At 39.1% G+C, this 18,314-nt stretch overlaps 1 protein-coding gene across 3 annotated transcripts in view; it reads right to left on the bottom strand.

Moving 5' to 3' along the window:
- Positions 1-18,314, bottom strand: part of dnah1 (dynein, axonemal, heavy chain 1) — a 431,328-nt gene that overhangs the window by 368,136 nt on the left and 44,878 nt on the right. For all 3 annotated transcript variants that reach the window (XM_069936771.1, XM_069936773.1, XM_069936772.1), the window contains exon 7: positions 17,549-17,710. In XM_069936771.1, the coding sequence (XP_069792872.1) occupies positions 17,549-17,710 (162 nt within the window). The remainder of the gene's footprint in view (positions 1-17,548; positions 17,711-18,314) is intronic.

Here is an 18,314-nt window from a genome sequence, read left to right as displayed (position 1 = left end):
CCGCAAAGCAGGACGTCAAGCGCTGAAGAGCTGGCTCTGAATGGGCAACTAAAGCGGCATCATCTGCAAAGAGTAGTTCACGGACAAGTTTCTCTTGTGTCTTGGTGTGAGCTTGCAGGCGCCTCAGATTGAAGAGACTGCCATCCGTGCAGTACCGGATGTAAACAGCGTCTTCATTGTTGGGGTCTTTCATGGCTTGGTTCAGCATCATGCTGAAGAAGATTGAAAAGAGGGTTGGTGCGAGAACACAGCCTTGCTTCACGCCATTGTTAATGGAGAAGGTTTCAGAGAGTTCATTGCTGTATCTGACCCGACCTTGTTGGTTTTCGTGCAGTTGGATAATCATGTTGAGGAACTTTGGGGGACATCCGATGCGCTCTAGTATTTGCCAAAGCCCTTTCCTGCTCACGGTGTCGAAGGCTTTGGTGAGGTCAACAAAGGTGATGTAGAGTCCTTTGTTTTGTTCTCTGCACTTTTCTTGGAGCTGTCTGAGGGCAAAGACCATGTCAGTGGTTCCTCTGTTTGCGCGAAAGCCGCACTGTGATTCTGGGAGAATCATCGGGCACACAAAACTCAAAACGGTCAACCAGTTTACCTATCTCGGCTGCACCATTTCATCAGATGCAAGGATCGACAATGAGATAGACAACAGACTCGCCAAGGCAAATAGCGCCTTTGGAAGACTACACAAAAGAATCTGGAAAAACAACCAACTGAGAAACCTCACAAAGATAAGCATATACAGAGCCGTTGTCATACCCACACTCCTGTTCGGCTCCGAATCATGGGTCCTCTACCGGCACCACCTACGGCTCCTAGAACGCTTCCACCAGCGTTGTCTCCGCTCCATCCTCAACATCCATTGGAGCGCTTACACCCCTAACGTCGAAGTACTCGAGATGGCAGAGGTCGACAGCATCGAATCCACGCTGCTGAAGATCCAGCTGCGCTGGATGGGTCACATCTCCAGAATGGAGGACCATCGCCTTCCCAAGATCGTGTTATATGGCGAGCTCTCCACTGGCCACCGTGACAGAGGTGCACCAAAGAAAAGGTACAAGGAGTGCCTAAAGAAATCTCTTGGTGCCTGCCACATTGACCACCGCCAGTGGGCTGAAAACGCCTCAAACCGTGCATCTTGGCGCCTCACAGTTTGGCGGGCAGCAACCTCCTTTGAAGAAGACCGCAGAGCCCACCTCACTGACAAAAGGCAAAGGAGGAAAAACCCAACACCCAACCCCAACCAACCAATTTTCCCTTGCAACCGCTGCAATCGTGTCTGCCTGTCCCGCATCGGACTTGTCAGCCACAAACGAGCCTGCAGCTGACGTGGACTTTTTACCCCCTCCATAAATCTTCGTCCGCGAAGCCAAGCCAAAGAAAGAAATATGGAGTTAAGTTAAAGTTTGATTCTATTTTCATGTTTAAAGTTGATTAAAAATAACTTTTGCTTTAAAAACCACTTGTCCATTGCTGCTGGGTTTTGGGGTCCTTTGGGCTCGTAACACACAAAACAGTAGAAATTATGTGACTGTTTTAGAAAACTGGTTAGACACCATTGGAAGACTGCATCTCTGAACAGGTACATTTGTTTTTAATGGGGATAAAAAATACTGATCAGGTCAGTCAGCACCTTGGAAACAATGTTCATTGTTTCCCTTTCCACTGATGCTCTTTGACCTGCTGAGTTTTCCCAGCATGTTTTGCTTTTATTTCAGTTCTCTAGTTACTGATATATTTGATATTTAGTTTTGAATGGCGATTCAGTGCAGATGTAATGGATTGATAACAGAGTTAAAAAGGGTTAATGAGGTCAGGATACAGAGACTAGTTTAGTATACCTAGAGTACAGAAAATTAAGAGGTTGTAGCAGGTTGTGAGAGAGCGCAGTGCAGAGACTGAAGCGGCAGGCTGTGTGCTCAGGTATCACAACTAACTGATTTTATTTGAATCCTGCGCACAGCCTTTAAGTCCGACTCCATTCTGCCCCTTACGCCTTGATGATGCGGGCGCTTGCGCGACCTTCCAGTCCATCCCGGAAGAGACGGTCCCACAACGTCATCTTTGCTACAGCTGCCCGTTGCCTGTGTGTAACAAGCGGGTCTGGATTGCTGCTGCAATTATGTGAGTCGCCACATAACCCCACCCCCCCAGAACCAGCATTGATAGTCTTGCAATTTGTTGCGGGTGAGGTGTACTGCTTTGGCGGCCATCCTCTGTGCACCGATAGAGGGACCTGTATTGGCTGGGACAAGTCCAAGTGGACTGGGTTCAATCAGTCCATTGTGAACAGCTCCTCTTTGCCCCCAAAGGTGAGAACGAACATAGATGCGTTCCTGTTCAGGACTTTTTACGGTCCCTCATAAGGCTGCTGAAGGGGAGTCCTGTGCGGGCCTCTGTGCACAAATACATAATCACAAGAGGCCAAGTCTGGGGCTTAGGTGCAGGGCGGCTGACCATGCCGCGATGGTGGAAGGCTATGGTATCAGTGTCCTGCTTGGTCAAAAGTGGGAGGAATTGGCCAGGGACTGAAATGGTCTCTCCATAGATCAGTTCAGCAGAGGAGATGCCGAGATTGTCATTGGGTGCCGTGCGTATCCTCAGTAGCACTCTGGGTAGTTCTTCCACCCAGTTGGGCCTTTCAAGGTGTGCCATCAACGCTGCCTTGAGGTGGCAATGGAACCTCTCGACTAGGCTGCTTGCTTGTGGGTGGTAGGCTGTGGTACGATGAAGCTGGATGCCCAAGAGTTTTCAGAGCTCCATCCACAGGGCAGAGATGAATTGGGCATCCCAGTATGTCATAATGTCTGCTAGTATACCAAAGCACGAAAGCCAGGCGGACATCTCTGTAGTGGCATCTAGGATGGTTATGGCCTCCAGCCAGTGAATGTACCTGTTCACTATTGTGATCAAGTAGCGCGATACTTGGGAGACTGGCAAGGGCCCAACAATGTTGATGCGTACGTGCTGGAACATGTGGGAAGAATTGTTGAAGTCTTGTACTGGTGTATCGCTGGACTTTGGCCGCTTGGCAGTCTGTTCAGGTCTTTACCCATTCTGTGACCTGCTTATGCAGGCCGTGCCAAACGAATTTCGCTAACAGCAGTCACACTGTTGTGTGAATTGAAGAGTGTGATAACTCGTGGATCACGTCGAGAACCATCCTCCTCCATTGAGTGGGGATGAGCGGGAGAGGGTGGTCAGTGGAAATGTCGCAGAGGAGCATTGCACCATCAGCGTCCAGCAGGAGGTCTTGGAGCTGCAAACCTGTATGAGTGCCTCTGGTCGTCCAGCTGTACATGGGCTAGACCATGGTAGTCTATGACTTATGACAGAGCATTGACTGCAGGTCTGAAGAGTGCGTCTGCTACCACATTGTGTTTTCCCGACAAGTGTTGGATAGCAGGGGTGAATTCAGAGATGTAGGATAAATGTCTTTGTTGTCAGGCAGACCATGGATCAGAGAACTTCGAGAAAGTGAAAGTTAGTGGATTTTGATCAGTGCAGACAGTGAATGGGCGCCTTTCCAGGAAGTAACGGAATTGGCGGACAACTTAACAAGGTCTACTAGACAAGGATGCCCATTGTCACCTGCTTTATTTGCTATAGTTATTGAGCCTTTGGAACAATTAATACGTCAAAATGAAATGTTAAAGGTATGAGAGTTTTGAATGAGGAATATAATAAGATTAATCTATTTGCTGATGATGTTTTATTATATTTGGTGAATCCGGGTATTTCTTTACCAGCAATTCAAGAATGTTTAGAAATTTATGGTCAATTATCTGGTTATAAAGTAAATTGGACTAAAAGTGAAATTTTGACAATTTGTAAAAATGATTATTCAATGTATAAAAGTATTACAAATTTGAAGTGGACCACACAAATTAAATATTTAGGAATTAATGTTAATACGGAATTTCAAGATTTATATTCAATTAATTACCTTCCTTTAATAAAAAGGATTAAATTAGATTTGATTAAGTGGAAGGATTTGCCTTTGGGTCTATTAGGGAGCCCACCTCACTGACAAAAGGCAAAGGAGGAAAAACCCAACACCCAACCCCAACCAACCAATTTTCCCTTGCAACCGCTGCAATCGTGTCTGCCTGTCCCGCATCGGACTGGTCAGCCACAAACGAGCCTGCAGCTGACGTGGACTTTTTACCCCCTCCATAAATCTTCGTCCGCGAAGCCAAGCCAAAGAAAGAAAGAAGAATACTATAAAAATGAATATTTTTCCTCAAATACAATATTTGTTTCAATCAATTCCTTGTTTTTTTAAATAAAAGTTTTTTTAAGGATTTATATAAAGCAATTAGACACTTTTTATGGAAGGGAACATTTCCGAGGGTAGCGATGAGAAAGCTGATGTGGGATTTTCAATTTGGAGGTTTAAGATTACTGAATTTTCAACATTATTATGAAGCAGCTCAATTTAAATTTCTTAGTGCATTAATGAATATGGATGATCCGCCTAGTTGGGCAAATTTAGAAATGGCGGTCATTTCAGAAAAATTTTCTCATGAGTTTTTGTTTCGATGGAATAAAAATTTATTATGAACTTATGATGTCCCAATATTGAAGCATTTATTAAACTTATGGACAAGTAAACTTAATAAATTGGGGCTCAAAAATAAATGGTCTGGACAATTGCCATTATATAACAATCAACTTGTTCCTTTTACAGTCTCCAATATTACTTTGAAACAGTGGGAAAGGAAGGGAATAAAAAATTTATCCGATTGTTTTTCTGAGGGATGTTTTTGTTCTTTTGATGAATTACAAAGGAAATTCGGTATTGGTGGAAACTCTGTATTTGTGTATTATCAGTTAAGATCTTTTGTAAAACAGATATGTGGTCAACATATGATTTTATTGCCTGGTTCTAATTTTGAGGAATATGTACTTTCAATACCACAAAAGGGATATATATCTGATTTGTATTGTATTTTCCAAGAAATTGATAGTAAAAAAGATTGGGATAAGGATAAGTTGAAATGGGAAAAAGATTTAGGTTTTATAATAGCTGAATAAGCTTGGATGGAAATTTGTCAGAATAGTATTAGGAAATTGGTTAATGCTAGATTAGCGATGATTAATTACAATTTTATACATCAGTTATATTTAACACCGGAGAAACTAAAAAAGTTTGGTCTTAGTAAGTCGGATTGCTGTTTTCGTTGTGACCAGACGGCTAATACTTTTTTGCATACTGTTTGGTTTTGTGATCAATTGCAACAGTTTTGGAAGGGTATTCAATCTATAATTAATAGTTTATATAATATTTGTCTTGTATTAGATCCTGGTATATTTTTATTAGGGAATATGCAATCACTAATTGATTTAGGTTTAAAGGATTATCAGATTTCCTTTATCTATTTAGCTTTAGCTGTGGCCAAGAAATGTATAGCACTTACTTGGAAAGATAGAAACTTTAGATAGGTGGCATTTGGAGATGAAATCCTGTTTGACCATGGAAAGGATATCTTTTTCAGTTCAGGATAGGATGTCTTTTTATAGGTCAAAGTGGACTCCGTTTGTTAAATATATGCATTTAAGTTTGATTTAAATATGTTTTTAAGTTTGATATTTTAGTATTGATAATTTTTTTTTTTAAATTTTTCTTCTTTTTTTGATGTTAGTATCTTTATTTGTTATGTTTTATCTTTTTTTGTGTAAGGGTTTTTTTAATATATAATTATTGTTCATTTTATTAACTTCACTCTTTCACTCTTTATTTTGGGGGGGTTGGACTAACTTTAAGCTAGGTCATTAATGTTGTGTACTAATTTGGGGGGAGGTTTAGTTTATTTAGTCTGCCGATGTAGTATTGTAATTTTTATTATCTTATGTTTAATCTTTTTACTGTAACTTTCTATTTTATTCATGTTATAAAAATCTTAAAGTTTTTTTTAAAAAAAAAGGAATTGGCGGACAACAAGGTAGAGGGCAAGCAACTCCCTATCGAATGCATTGTACTTTAACTTGGGAGGCCACAGGTATCTACTGAAGAAAGCGAGAGGCTGACACAAATCATTCATGAACTGCTCCAGGACAGCACCCACAGCAGTGTTGGAAGCATCCACTGTGAGGGCCATCAGTACATCCATATGTGGGTGTACCAGCATTGTCATGTTGGCCAGGGCCTCCTCAGTCTGCTCGAACGTGCTGTGAGCCACCTCTGTCCATTCAAGCTCTCTCGATGAAGCCGACATCAACATGAAAAGCGATTGCATCAACTTTGCAGCTGCAGGGATGGATATGTTGAAGAATACACCATGCCCATGAATTCCTGAAGTCCCTTCAGTGTTGTCAGTCTGGCAAACTGCTGGATGGCCTCAGGGTCTCCCCTGCTGGAGTATTCTGTGGTCCAGGAAGTTTATCTCCATGAGGCCAAATTGGCACTTCTCCTGGTTGATGGTGAAGCCAAACTGTGCAAGGCATGTGAAAAACTGGTGGAGATGTCTCATATGCTTCTCGGGCGTGAAGCTGGATATCAATATATAGTTGAGGTACATGAAGAGGAAAGGCAATTCCCTTCCAACCATGTCCATGAAGCACTGAAAGGTCTGTGCAGCATTTTTCAACTCAAATGGCATGCGTAGGAACTCAAAGGTGAAAGGGGTGATGTTCGCAGTCTTCTGTATGGACAGGGATCTGATAGTATCCCTGGATCAAGTTGATCTTGGAGAAGTGTTTTGCACCGTGGAGATTTTCTGCAAAATATTGGATATGAGGAATTGGGTAGTGGTCCAGTGTCGTTGCGTCGTTGAGACATCTGTAATCACTGCAGCGCCTCCAGCTGCCGTTGGACTTAGACACCAAGTGGAGGGGTAAGGCCTATGCACTATCGGAATGATGAACTATGCCCAGTTCCTCTCTGTGCCGAAACGTTGCCTTAGCAAGGATGAGTTTGGTGTCAGGCATCGGGCATGTGAATGCAATGGTGGGCCAGTAGTAGTAGTAGTAATGTGGTGTTGGACGCCATGTTTGGGTATGGCCACCATGAATTGCAGGTGCAGAATGGAGGGATAGTCCACCAGGAGGTGGCTGTACTGGCCGTGCTTGGTCTCCATGGAAATGAGCTGGATGGAAAGTTTGTTGGACTTGCCGAGGGGCACCACAATGAAAGTCTCTGCGTGGAATAGCTGTCTGCCCTGAATGTCTGAGGGGAGCAGAACTTTATACAGTAATTACAGGAACCCTTCAAGGTTCAGCAGCACAACAGAGAACAGCTATGCCTCACTACTATACAGTGCTGTCTGTATAGAGCATGCACATTCTTCTTACGATCATACGAGTTTCCTCCCACATTCCAAAGTTGTGCTGATTGGTAAGTTAACTGATAAATAAACAAATAGGTATTAGAAGAAACCAGGGCAGCTGATGGCATAGAGGGAATAGCTTTGAGAAAGTAAGAGGGAGAAAGTGATTAATCAGGTTACTGTGAGAGCAGCCATTCACTTGATGTGCTAAATAGCCTCTTCCTATGCTATAGGCCAGTGGTTTTCATTTTTTTTCCACTTACATATCACCTTAAGTAATCCCTTACTAACCACAAAGCACCAATGGCATGGGTGCTTTGTGGTTAGTAAGGGATTACTAAAAGTGGAATGTGAGTGGGAAAAAAAAAGTTGAGAAACACTGCTATAGGCAAATTGTGAGAAATATCAGGAGGTACTCTTCACACGAAAGGTCATGGAAACCAGCAAGTTAAACTAAGAAAAATCAAAACTTAGATCAATAGACTTTTGTTAAGTAAGATGTATGGAATCCAGGAGGGCAAAAAAGTCTGCTCGTATTGACTATTAAATGCTTAAAGTTGTAAATAATGTATTCTCAAGAGGAGTCACGTGATGGAGTAGTGGCCGGTAGGACAATACCAGCCCTCTACAGAAAAGAAGAAATAAAGTGAAGAAAATACAAAGTTCAAGAAACACACAACAAATAAAAGATAAAGTTGTGGAGAAAAGAAAGAAAATGGCACCCAAGAAGGAAAAAGTAAAAACAACAGGAAAGGAGAAGGTCTTACCTGCATGAAGGAACAGGGAGCCGTTGTAGAGAAAAGAGCCCGCTCCCCAAGGTTGGTGACGACCCCGCAGAGTCACGACCTCCTGACCGCTGGACTGCAAAAATGGATCTCTGAGGCAAACAGAAGCGCGCAACTGCGCACGCGTGAGGAGTCGTGCTTGCGCAATGCGCCCACTAAAGAAAAAGAAAACACTGACGGGAGAGCGACCCAGCTGAGGAGCGAACTAATACATGCCCGACATCAGGGCTCTCAGTTGGAAGAAGAGGAAAGGAACAGGAAAGGGAGTGATAGGAAAGAAGAACAGCAACAGGAGGCCCAACAGATGACTAGCCCAAAAGAAGAGGACCAACAGCAAGAAGCCATACAAGAAGGTGCCCAGCAAAGTGAGGCAAGCAGCTCAACAAGAAAGTCAGAATGTTTTCTGAGACACAGATACAAGGAAGAGAAGTAGAAGACAAAAACACAGGTGCAGACACAGAAGAAGAGGAAGAAGAAGACCAAGCTCTGCACAGAGGAAGAGAAGGTAAAATAGATGGACAGTATATAGATTTTTTTTAAATTTCAAGAACAAATGAGAGCATTAAAAGAATGGTTGACATTAGAATTTAGTGAAATGAAAAGTACAGAAGAAAAAGTGAGTATAATAAAGCTGGTCATGACAGAAATAGGGAAAAGATTAGAAAATGTGGAAGAACAAGAAACGGCTGTAGAAATGGAAGTGAATGACTTAAGAAGAAAATTGGAAGAAAGTGACAAAAATGTTAAAGAGTCACAAGAGTTGTTAGCTCAGAAGATGGATATAATGGAAAACTATAGTAGGCGAAACAACATAAAGATAATGGGCCTAAAGGAAGATGAAGAAGGCACAAATATGAAAGAAAAATTTATAAAAGAATGGATCCCAAACGTCCTGGGAATGCCAAAAATACAGGAAGGAATGGAAATAGAAAGGGCACACAGAACACTAGCCCCAAAACCACAGACACAACAAAAACCAAGATCCGTTTTAGTAAAATTTCTGAGATACATGACAAGAGAAAATATACTGGAGAGGGCAAGGAATAAAATTAGAGAAGACAAAAAACCATTGGAATACATGGGTCAAAAAATATTTTTTTACCCAGGTTTTGAACTCCAAAAAAAGAGGAAGGAGTTTAACACAGCAAAATCGACCCTATGGAAAAAAGGCTATAAATTTATGTTAAGATATCCAGCTGTGCTTAAAATATTTAACCCGGGGGAGCAAAACAGACTGTTCTCAGATCCGGAGAAAGCACGAGAATTTGCAGAACGCCTGCAGGACAGAAGGAGAGATGAAGAGATGTAACAAGAACGAAGAATGATGAAAAATTACATTTTAAGATGTAAAAATAATGTATAAGTAAGAACTAAAGAAGGGAAAGAAAAGGGAAGAAAGGAAGTAAGGGGGGAAAAAATGTGAAGATAAAAGTCTTTTCTGGAGGGGGTTGGGTGGGAGAGAATAACAATCACTACAAAATCAGTTGACGCTTGCGAGCGGGTTCGCAATCCAAACGGAGAGGGGAGTTGTGGTTGCCTGGCAAGGAACAAGGGGCAACTCAGAGAGGGGGGGGACATTTGGGGTTAAGGGAATTTTAGATGTGGGAGTTGTTGAAGAATTTTAATTTTAAAAGTGTTGTCATACATTGAGTTCAAAAAGGGAAAACTGAGAGATGAAAATGGGTAAAAGGGAGAAGGAGGTGGCAGGGAAGTGGAAATGAGGTGCAAAACAGAATATGAGATGGCCATGTTAAACTATATGACTATAAATATTAATGGAATACATAACCAAATTAAACTAAAAAGGCTATTAAATTTCCTGAAAAAAGAAAAAATAGACATAGCATTTGTGCAGGAAATGCATCTAACTGAAGTGGAACATAATAAATTAAGGAAAGACTGGGTAGGGCACATCATATAATTCAAAAGCCAGAGGTGTAGCTATATTAATAAATAAAAATGTACCAATCAAAATAGAGGAGGAAATAATAGATCCAGCAGGGAGGTATGCAATGATAAAGTGTCAGATATACTCAGAATTCTGGAATTTGATCAATATATATGCACCTAATGAAAAGGATCAAAACTTTATGTACGATATTTTTTTTGAAGATTGTAGATATGCAGGGGAATATATTGATAGGAGGAGATTTTAACCTTAATTTGGACCCAATGTTGGATAAAACTGGACCAAAGACTAGCAAAAAGAATAAAGTGGCCAAATTTATGGTTAAATCAATGCAGGAAATGAAACTTATGGATATATGGAGGAGGTAGCATACAAGGGAGAAGGAATACTCATATTAGTCAAGTAGGCATAAAACATACTCAAGGATTGATATGTTTTTGTTGTCAGCCCATATTCAAAGGAGAGTTAAAGTGAATATAAAGGTAGATTGCTATCTGATCATTCACCCCTGTTATTAGCAATAGAACTGGAGGACATCCTACCAAGAACGTATAGATGGATATTAAACTCCATGCTACTTAAAAGACAGGAATTTAGAGAATTTATTGAACGCCAAATTAAAATGTACTTTGAAATAAATACGGAATCAGTGAAAGACAAATTTATATTATGGGATGCAATGAAAGCCTTCATTAGAGGGCAGATAATAAGTTATGTAACCAAGATGAAAAAGGACTACAATCGGGAAATAGAACAGTTGGAAAGGGAGATAGTAAGTACAGAAAAAGAACTAGCAACAAGGGAAGATATAACAAAAAGAGAATTGGTGGACAAAAAAAAATAACATACAAAACATTACAAATGTATAAGGTGGAGAAGAACATAATGAAAATAAAGCAAAAGTATTATGAGCTAGGAGAAAAAAAAACACACAAAATATTAGCCTGGCAACTTAAAACAGAACAAGCTAAAAGAACTGTATTGGCATCAAGGAAAAAGGACAAACAAATTACATATAATCCAATAGAGATTAATGAGAACTTTAAGGAATTTTATGAATTATACCAAACTGAGAACGAGGGGAAAGAAGACAAAATAGAGGAGTTTTTAGCTAAAATTGAACTGCCGAAATTGCAAGTGGAGCAAAACAAGCTGATAAAACCATTTGAAATAGAGGAAATACAGGATATATTAAAAAAGCTGCCGAACAATAAAATGCCTGGAGAGGATGGATTCCGAATAGAATTCTATAAAACATTTAAAGAGTTAATAATTCCTCCTCTCCTGGAAGTAATGAACCAGATAGAAGAAACCCAAAACTTGCCAGATTCATGTAAGACAGCAATAATTACAGTAATACCAAAGACGGGGAAGGATCCACTAAGCATCATATAGACCAATATCTCTACTTAATTCAGATTATAAGATAATAGCAAAACTATTAGCAAACAGATTGGTCGACTGTGTACCAAAAATAGTAAAACAAGATCAAACTGGATTTATTAAGAAAAGACGAACAGCGGATAATGTCTGTAAATTTATTAATTTAATCCATGCAGTTCAAGGAAATAAGATGCCAACAGTGGCTGTTGCTTTAGACACAGAAAAAGCCTTTGACAGGGTAGAATGGAATTATTTATTCAAAGTATTACAGAGGTTCAATCTACCAGAAAAATATATTAATTGGATTAAAGCATTATATAATGGACCATTGGCGAAGGTGACAGTAAATGGATATGTATTATACGAATTTAAATTAAGTAAGTCAACTAGGTCGGGATGTCCACTATCTCCTTCACTGTTTGCTTTAGCAATAGAACCATTGGCAGAACTGATAAGAAAAGATAATAAAATAAAAGGGATAAAAATAAAGGAGAAGGAGTATAAAATCAGTTTATTTGCAAATGACACCATAGTATACTTAACAGAACCAGAAATATCAATCAAAGAACTACATAAGAAATTGAAGGAATATGGAGAAATATCGGGGTGCAAGATCAACACAAATAAAAGTGAGGCGATACAAATGAGTAATGTGGATTATACAGAATTTTAAAAAGAATCACCATTTAAATGACAAATACAAGCAATCTAATACCTAGATATTAGATTAGATAATCATTTAAGCCACCTGTACAAATTAAATTATCAGCCATTAATGAAGAAATTACAGGAAGACTTAGAACATTGGAAAGAATTACCACTAACATTGATAGGGAGGGTAAATTGCATTAAAATGAATGTCTTCCCAAGGATACAATACTTATTTCAATCATTGCCAATTCCCTTAACAGAGAAATTCTTTAATGAACTAAAGAGAATAATAAGGAAATTCTTATGGAAAGGGGAGAAACCGATAGCATTATATAAATTAACAGAGTGGTACAAACAAGGTGGTTTGCAGTTACCAAACTTTAAAAATTATTATAGAGCAGCACAATTAAGGTATTTGTCAGATTTTGATCAGGCAAGGGAAAAACCAGATTGGACTAAGATAGAGCTAGATAAAATAGGGGAGAAGGTACCGGAACATATACTTTATAAGTGGGATGAAAAGTTGGTGCAATATAAAAGCTCACCAGTACTGCATAATTTACTCAATATATGGAAGAAAATTCAATTAGAAAGGAAAAAAAACAAATTACCAACTACCAAAATTATTATTGATGCAAAATCAACTGATCCCTTTTACAATAGATAACCTTTCTTTTAGAGAATGGGAGAGAAAAGGAATTAAAAGAATAGAAAATTGTTTTTTTGGGAAATAATTTATTAACATTTGAACAAATGAAGTACAAATATGGAATAACTCATGGCACAATGTTTGCATACCATCAACTGAAAGCCTACTTAAAGGATAAATTGGGAAGCAGACTGAGATTACCAGAAGGAAGCAGCTTTGAATATGTGATTACAGAAACAATGATAATTAAAAGATTTATAACGAACATGTACATCAACCTGCAAGAGAAGGAAAATGATGAAATAAGTTATAAACCTAAACAAAAGTGGGAAAAACATTTAAACATAAAGATAAAAAATGAAACATGGGAAAAGTTATACTCTGGAACTATGAAGAATATAATAAACACAAGGTTATGCCTGATACAGAGTAATTGGTTACACAGGTTATATATCACGCTCCAAAAGATTAAAAAATGGGATCCAACATCATCAGATAGATGTTTTCGCTGTAAGAAGGAAATGGGAACAACAGTACATGCAATTTGGGCATGTGAGAAAGTGAAAAGGTTTTGGGAAGATCGAAATCAGGTATTAAATAAAATCACAAAAAGCAACATACCAAAAAATCCAGAGATCTTTCTTCTAAGAAATATAAGTAAAGAATTAGGCCCCAAACTGGATGAAGTGCAAAAAAGATTTATTATGATAGTCTTAGCTGTAGCAAAACAATGTATAATGTCAACTTGGAAATCAGAAGAGACCCTGAGAGTACAGCAATGGTACATGGAAATGAATAAATGTTTTCCATTGGAAAAAATAACATAATTTAAAAAATAAAGTCACATTATTTGAACAAATTTGGGAACTGTACATGGAACATAACAGAGAGGGCTTACCTCGGACCTCCACCCCCTAAAATGATAAAACAAAATGACGATCCAGTGTGTAAAAGTAGATGACACAATTTTCTTGTTTATTTTCATTGTGCGATGACATTGTTTAATGGTTTTATTGTATTGTATATGTTGAACGTTTAATGGGTTTGGAGGGGGATGGGAAGGGGGAGGGAAGGTAGGGGGAAAAAAGGAGAAAATGCCACTTTAAGAGGGAAATGTTTGTATGTATTTTGATTGATATGGTTCACAGTGTGAAAAATAAAATTTAAAAAAAAACAAGACAATTCATCACAGCTATGAACTCAGAATTCATATATGTGCCCTACCAAAACTTGAGAGGTTTGTACCAGAAAGTAATTCAACAACTGATAAAGGACAATTATGGTAGCTGGCTGATCATTCTTTGTTACCGCCAAAAGAACTCAAATGAAAAGGTGAGAAAATGCAATTCTTTCCCCTTAATTTTGATGAAATGGAGAATCACACAAGATTTTGATGCAAAAAGATTTCTATATTTTCATGCATTATTTAAGTTTATTTATCATCTGATTGTGCAAGTACAGTACAACACAACAAAACAGCGTTCTCTGGTCCTCAGTGCAACACACTGCAAACACACATAGACATAACTCACATAGAGACAAATAATACATATACACAGTACTTGTATACAATATTTAAAATAAATAAATATTATTGATACATAAGTAGTTGAGTCATGGAGGGTTAGTGTGAAATCCAATTTTATAAAATTTATAATTTAGGTCTGAATCAAATTTTGTCCTAAAATAATGGCCACTTTAGCACCTGAACTTGAGGGAAAAGAATATACTGGCAAGGAGGTTTACTGGTGCCGAGTTGGGGGTGGGGAGGGGGGGGGCAGAGGAGGTTAAATAGATTCACAGGAGGGTAGGAACCAAAGAGAAGAGGTAGAGGAAGAGGTGGTTAGTCTATAAGTAGGGACAGCAGATAAGGAGTTAGAACAAGCAAAATTTCAGACAATGCAATCAGGACAGAGTAAAAATAAAGTAACAAGTATAGAGCTAAAGGTTTTGTATTTAAATTTCCACAGCATAAGAAATAAAGTGGATGACCTTGTAGCACAGCTACAGATTGGCAGGAATGATGCGATGGCCATCATGGTGTCTAAAGGATGGATCTCATTGGGATCTGAATCAGTATATTGAAAGGTTTGGCAGGTAAGCAGAGGGAGTGGCATAGCTCTGTTGGTCAGGAATTAAATTAAGTCATTAGAAAGAGGTGACATAGGATCAGAAGATATAGAATCATTGTGGGTTGAGATGAAAAATAGTAAGGGTAAAAAGATATTGTTGGCAGTTATATGCAAACCTCCAAACAGTAGCCAGGTCGTGGACAACAAATTATAACAGCAAATATAAAAGACATATCAGAAGGGCAATGTTATAGTAGTCATAGTGGATTTTAATATGCAAGTAGATTGAGAAAACCAGGTTGGGACTAGATCTCAAGAGACAGTTTGTCGAATGCCGATGAGATGGCTTTTTTGACCAGCTTGTTAATGAGCCCACTAGAAGATCATCTGTATTGCATGTATTGTACTTTCTGGTACAAACCTCTGAGGTGATTAGAGCTCTTAGAGTAAATGAACCATTAAAGAGACAGTGATCACAATATGATGGAATTCAATTTGAAATTTAACAGGGAGAAACAAAAGTCAAATGTGTTGGTGTTTCAGTAGAGTAAAGGGAATTACAGTGGCATGAGAGGGGAACTGGCCAGAGTAGATTGGAAGGGAGCATGAATAGGGAAGATGGCAGAGCTGCAATGAATTGAGTTTTTGCAAGAATTGAGGAAGGTGCAGGATAAATACATACCCAAAAAGAGGAAATATTCATATGGACAAATGACACAACTGTGCCTGACTGGAAACATCAAAGCCAATATAAAAGGCAAAGAGCATACAAGAAAGCAAACATTAGTGGGAAAACAGAGGATTTGGAAGTTTTTAAAAAAACTTGCAGAAGGTAACTAAAAGTATGAAAGTAGACTAGCAAATAATATCAAAGATAATATAAAAAGCTTCTTCAAGTCTATAAAGATTGATTAAAAGAGAGGAGAGAATAGATATAGGACCACAATTATAGATCGATTAGCCTGACATCAATGGTTGGGAAGATTTTGGAGTGAATTGTCAAGGATGAGGTACCCGACAAGATAGAAAAATGCCAGCATGGTTTCCTTAAGGGAAAATCTTGCTTGAGAAACCTGTTAGAATTCTTTGAAGTGACAAGCAGGCTAGATAGAGCAGATGCAGTGGATGTGGTGTATTTGGATTTTCAGAAGGCACTTGACAAGGTGCCACACATGATACTACTTAACCAAAGCACATGGTGGCAAAGTGAGTAGATTGGCAGGAAATGAAGAGTAAAATTACAGGCAGCATATTCTGGTTCGTTGCCAGTTGATAATCAGTTTTGGGGCTGCTTCTTTTTATGCTGTATATTAAGGAATCAATGGCTTTGCAGCCAGATTTGCAGATAATATGAAGGTAGTGTTGAGGGAGGCATCAGAAAGATTTAGACAGATGAGGAGAATGGGCAGAGAAGTGGCAAATGAAATGCAATGCTGGAAAGTCAAGGTCGGTGTCATGGGGGGGACCATTCACGGGCAATGTCCCCTCCAAATGAGTTACTGTGCTGCAGCCTCCCCTAGGTTTGACACCGCTGAAAAATCTGTCCCACACCCCTCCCCACCCCCCAACAGCTGAGCATTATTCCAGACATAAAAGGAATACATACTTATTTCTTCCATGACTGGTACACTCATCCTCCTTCCTCATCCTAGCATTCACCCTCAATTATACAATGCCAAATACAACATAGCAGCCACCAAGGCCAGGTCTCACAAGACCTCCTGGTCACTGTTTATTTTGACACATTGGCCATCCCTACCATAGGTGCTATTTTGCGTCGATAAGCCACTGCCACCCCCACCCCCCCCACTCCCGCTCCCGCTCCCGTGGTTACCTTAATGTCCCTCAATTAGATTTGTACTGACACTGACTCTGTGAAGTGTATGGTCATGCATTTTGATGGATGAAATAAATGAGCAGACTCTTTTCTAAACAGGGAACAAAATTGAAAATTCCAAAGGGGCCTAGGGGTTCTCATGTAGGATATTCTGAAAGTAAACTTGCAGGTTGAGTCAGTAGTGAAGAAGGTAAATGCAATGCTGGCATTCATTTCAAGAAAAATAGAATACAAGAGCAGGGATGTGGTGTTGAGGCTTTATAAGGCGCTGGTGAGACCTCACTTAGAGTATTATGAGCATCTTTGGGCTTCTCATGTGAGAAAGGATGTGCTGACTTTGGAGTGGGTTCAGAGAAGGTTCACAAGGATGATTCTGAGAATGAGAGGGCTATTTTATGAGGAGTGTTTGATAGCTCTTGACCTGTGCCTTTTGGAATTTGGGAGAATGAGGGGGGGGGGGTGAGACGAGGAGGAAATCTCATTGAAACATTTTGAATGTTGAATGTTGAATGTTGAATGTTGAAAGGCATGAACAGAGTAAATGTAGAAAGGTAAATGTAGAGTCCATGACAAGAGAGTTCAACTTCAAGATTGAAGCGCTTCCGTTTAGAACAAAAGGAGGAATTTCTTTAGCCAGAGGATGGTAAATCTGTGGAATTTGTTGCCTCTGGCAGTTTTGGAGGCCAGGTCATTGAGTGTATTTAAGGCAGAGATTGAAAGTTTCTTGATTAGCCAGGGTATCAAAGGTTATGGGGAGAAGACTGGGTGGTGGGACAGAGTGGGAAAATGGATCATCTCATGATTAAATCGTGGGGGAGACTCGATGGACAGAAGAGTCTATTTCTGCTCCTATGTCTTATGGCCTTGTGTGTTCTTTCAAGATATTTTTGTAGTTTTATACAAAGCTGATTTCAAATATTACTATATTATTGTCCAATAAGCGCACCATTCTAAATTATATGAAGACAAAACCAGCACCTTGAAAAGCACTTACCAGTTTCAGTAATCCCACCATTCACTACTCTTCTGTTTTTTTCATCTCGGATTAAACCATAACTATTTGCTTTCTGCACCAGAAATAGTTTCTTTTCCTTGTCGTAGTCCAAAACTCCAACAAAAAACCATTTGTAACCAAGTGAGTCACTTTTGGGATCATCTGAAGAAAAAGAAAAATATTTGATAAAACCAAATAACTGGTTATCCAAACAAAATTTTAATGATTTTTTCTGCATTTTTATTTTATTTATCAAGATAAAAATGCAACATTTCCAATACAGTGTCAGTAACTTTTTATTCGATCCCTACTTTATGATTGAGTATATCCAGGTCTGGAATATTGGCCTTGAAATTGAATGAGCCTGAACATGACACACTCTAATGTTTGTACAAATTAAAGCAAAGAAATTGGTCTCATAACCACCCATTTCCTACCCACCAATTTCACCTATTTCCCTTGATGAAGGATTCTCATCCGAAACATTGACAATTTTTTGTCAATACAATTCACAAATGTCCTGAAGAAATTCAAGAAACGACACAGCATTCATAGGAATGCCAGGTGTACCTGACAAAGGGCCTAACCCAAAACATTGGTTATTCTTTATTTCCAATGAATACTAGTTAAGCGGGTGAATTTCTTCAGCCCATTTGTGTATTGAAGTCAGTTGCAGCATCTGGAGATTTTTTTGTTAATAATAATTATTTTTCTCCCACTGATGTTGCTCGGCAGATTGTGTGTTGCTCTATCTCTCTGATAATTT

The sequence above is a fragment of the Narcine bancroftii genome, chromosome 5 (genome assembly GCF_036971445.1).
Source record: "Narcine bancroftii isolate sNarBan1 chromosome 5, sNarBan1.hap1, whole genome shotgun sequence".
Taxonomy (NCBI): Eukaryota; Metazoa; Chordata; class Chondrichthyes; order Torpediniformes; family Narcinidae; genus Narcine; species Narcine bancroftii.
Note: the sequence above shows the minus strand (reverse complement) of the source record. Positions and strands in the feature narration are given on the sequence as shown.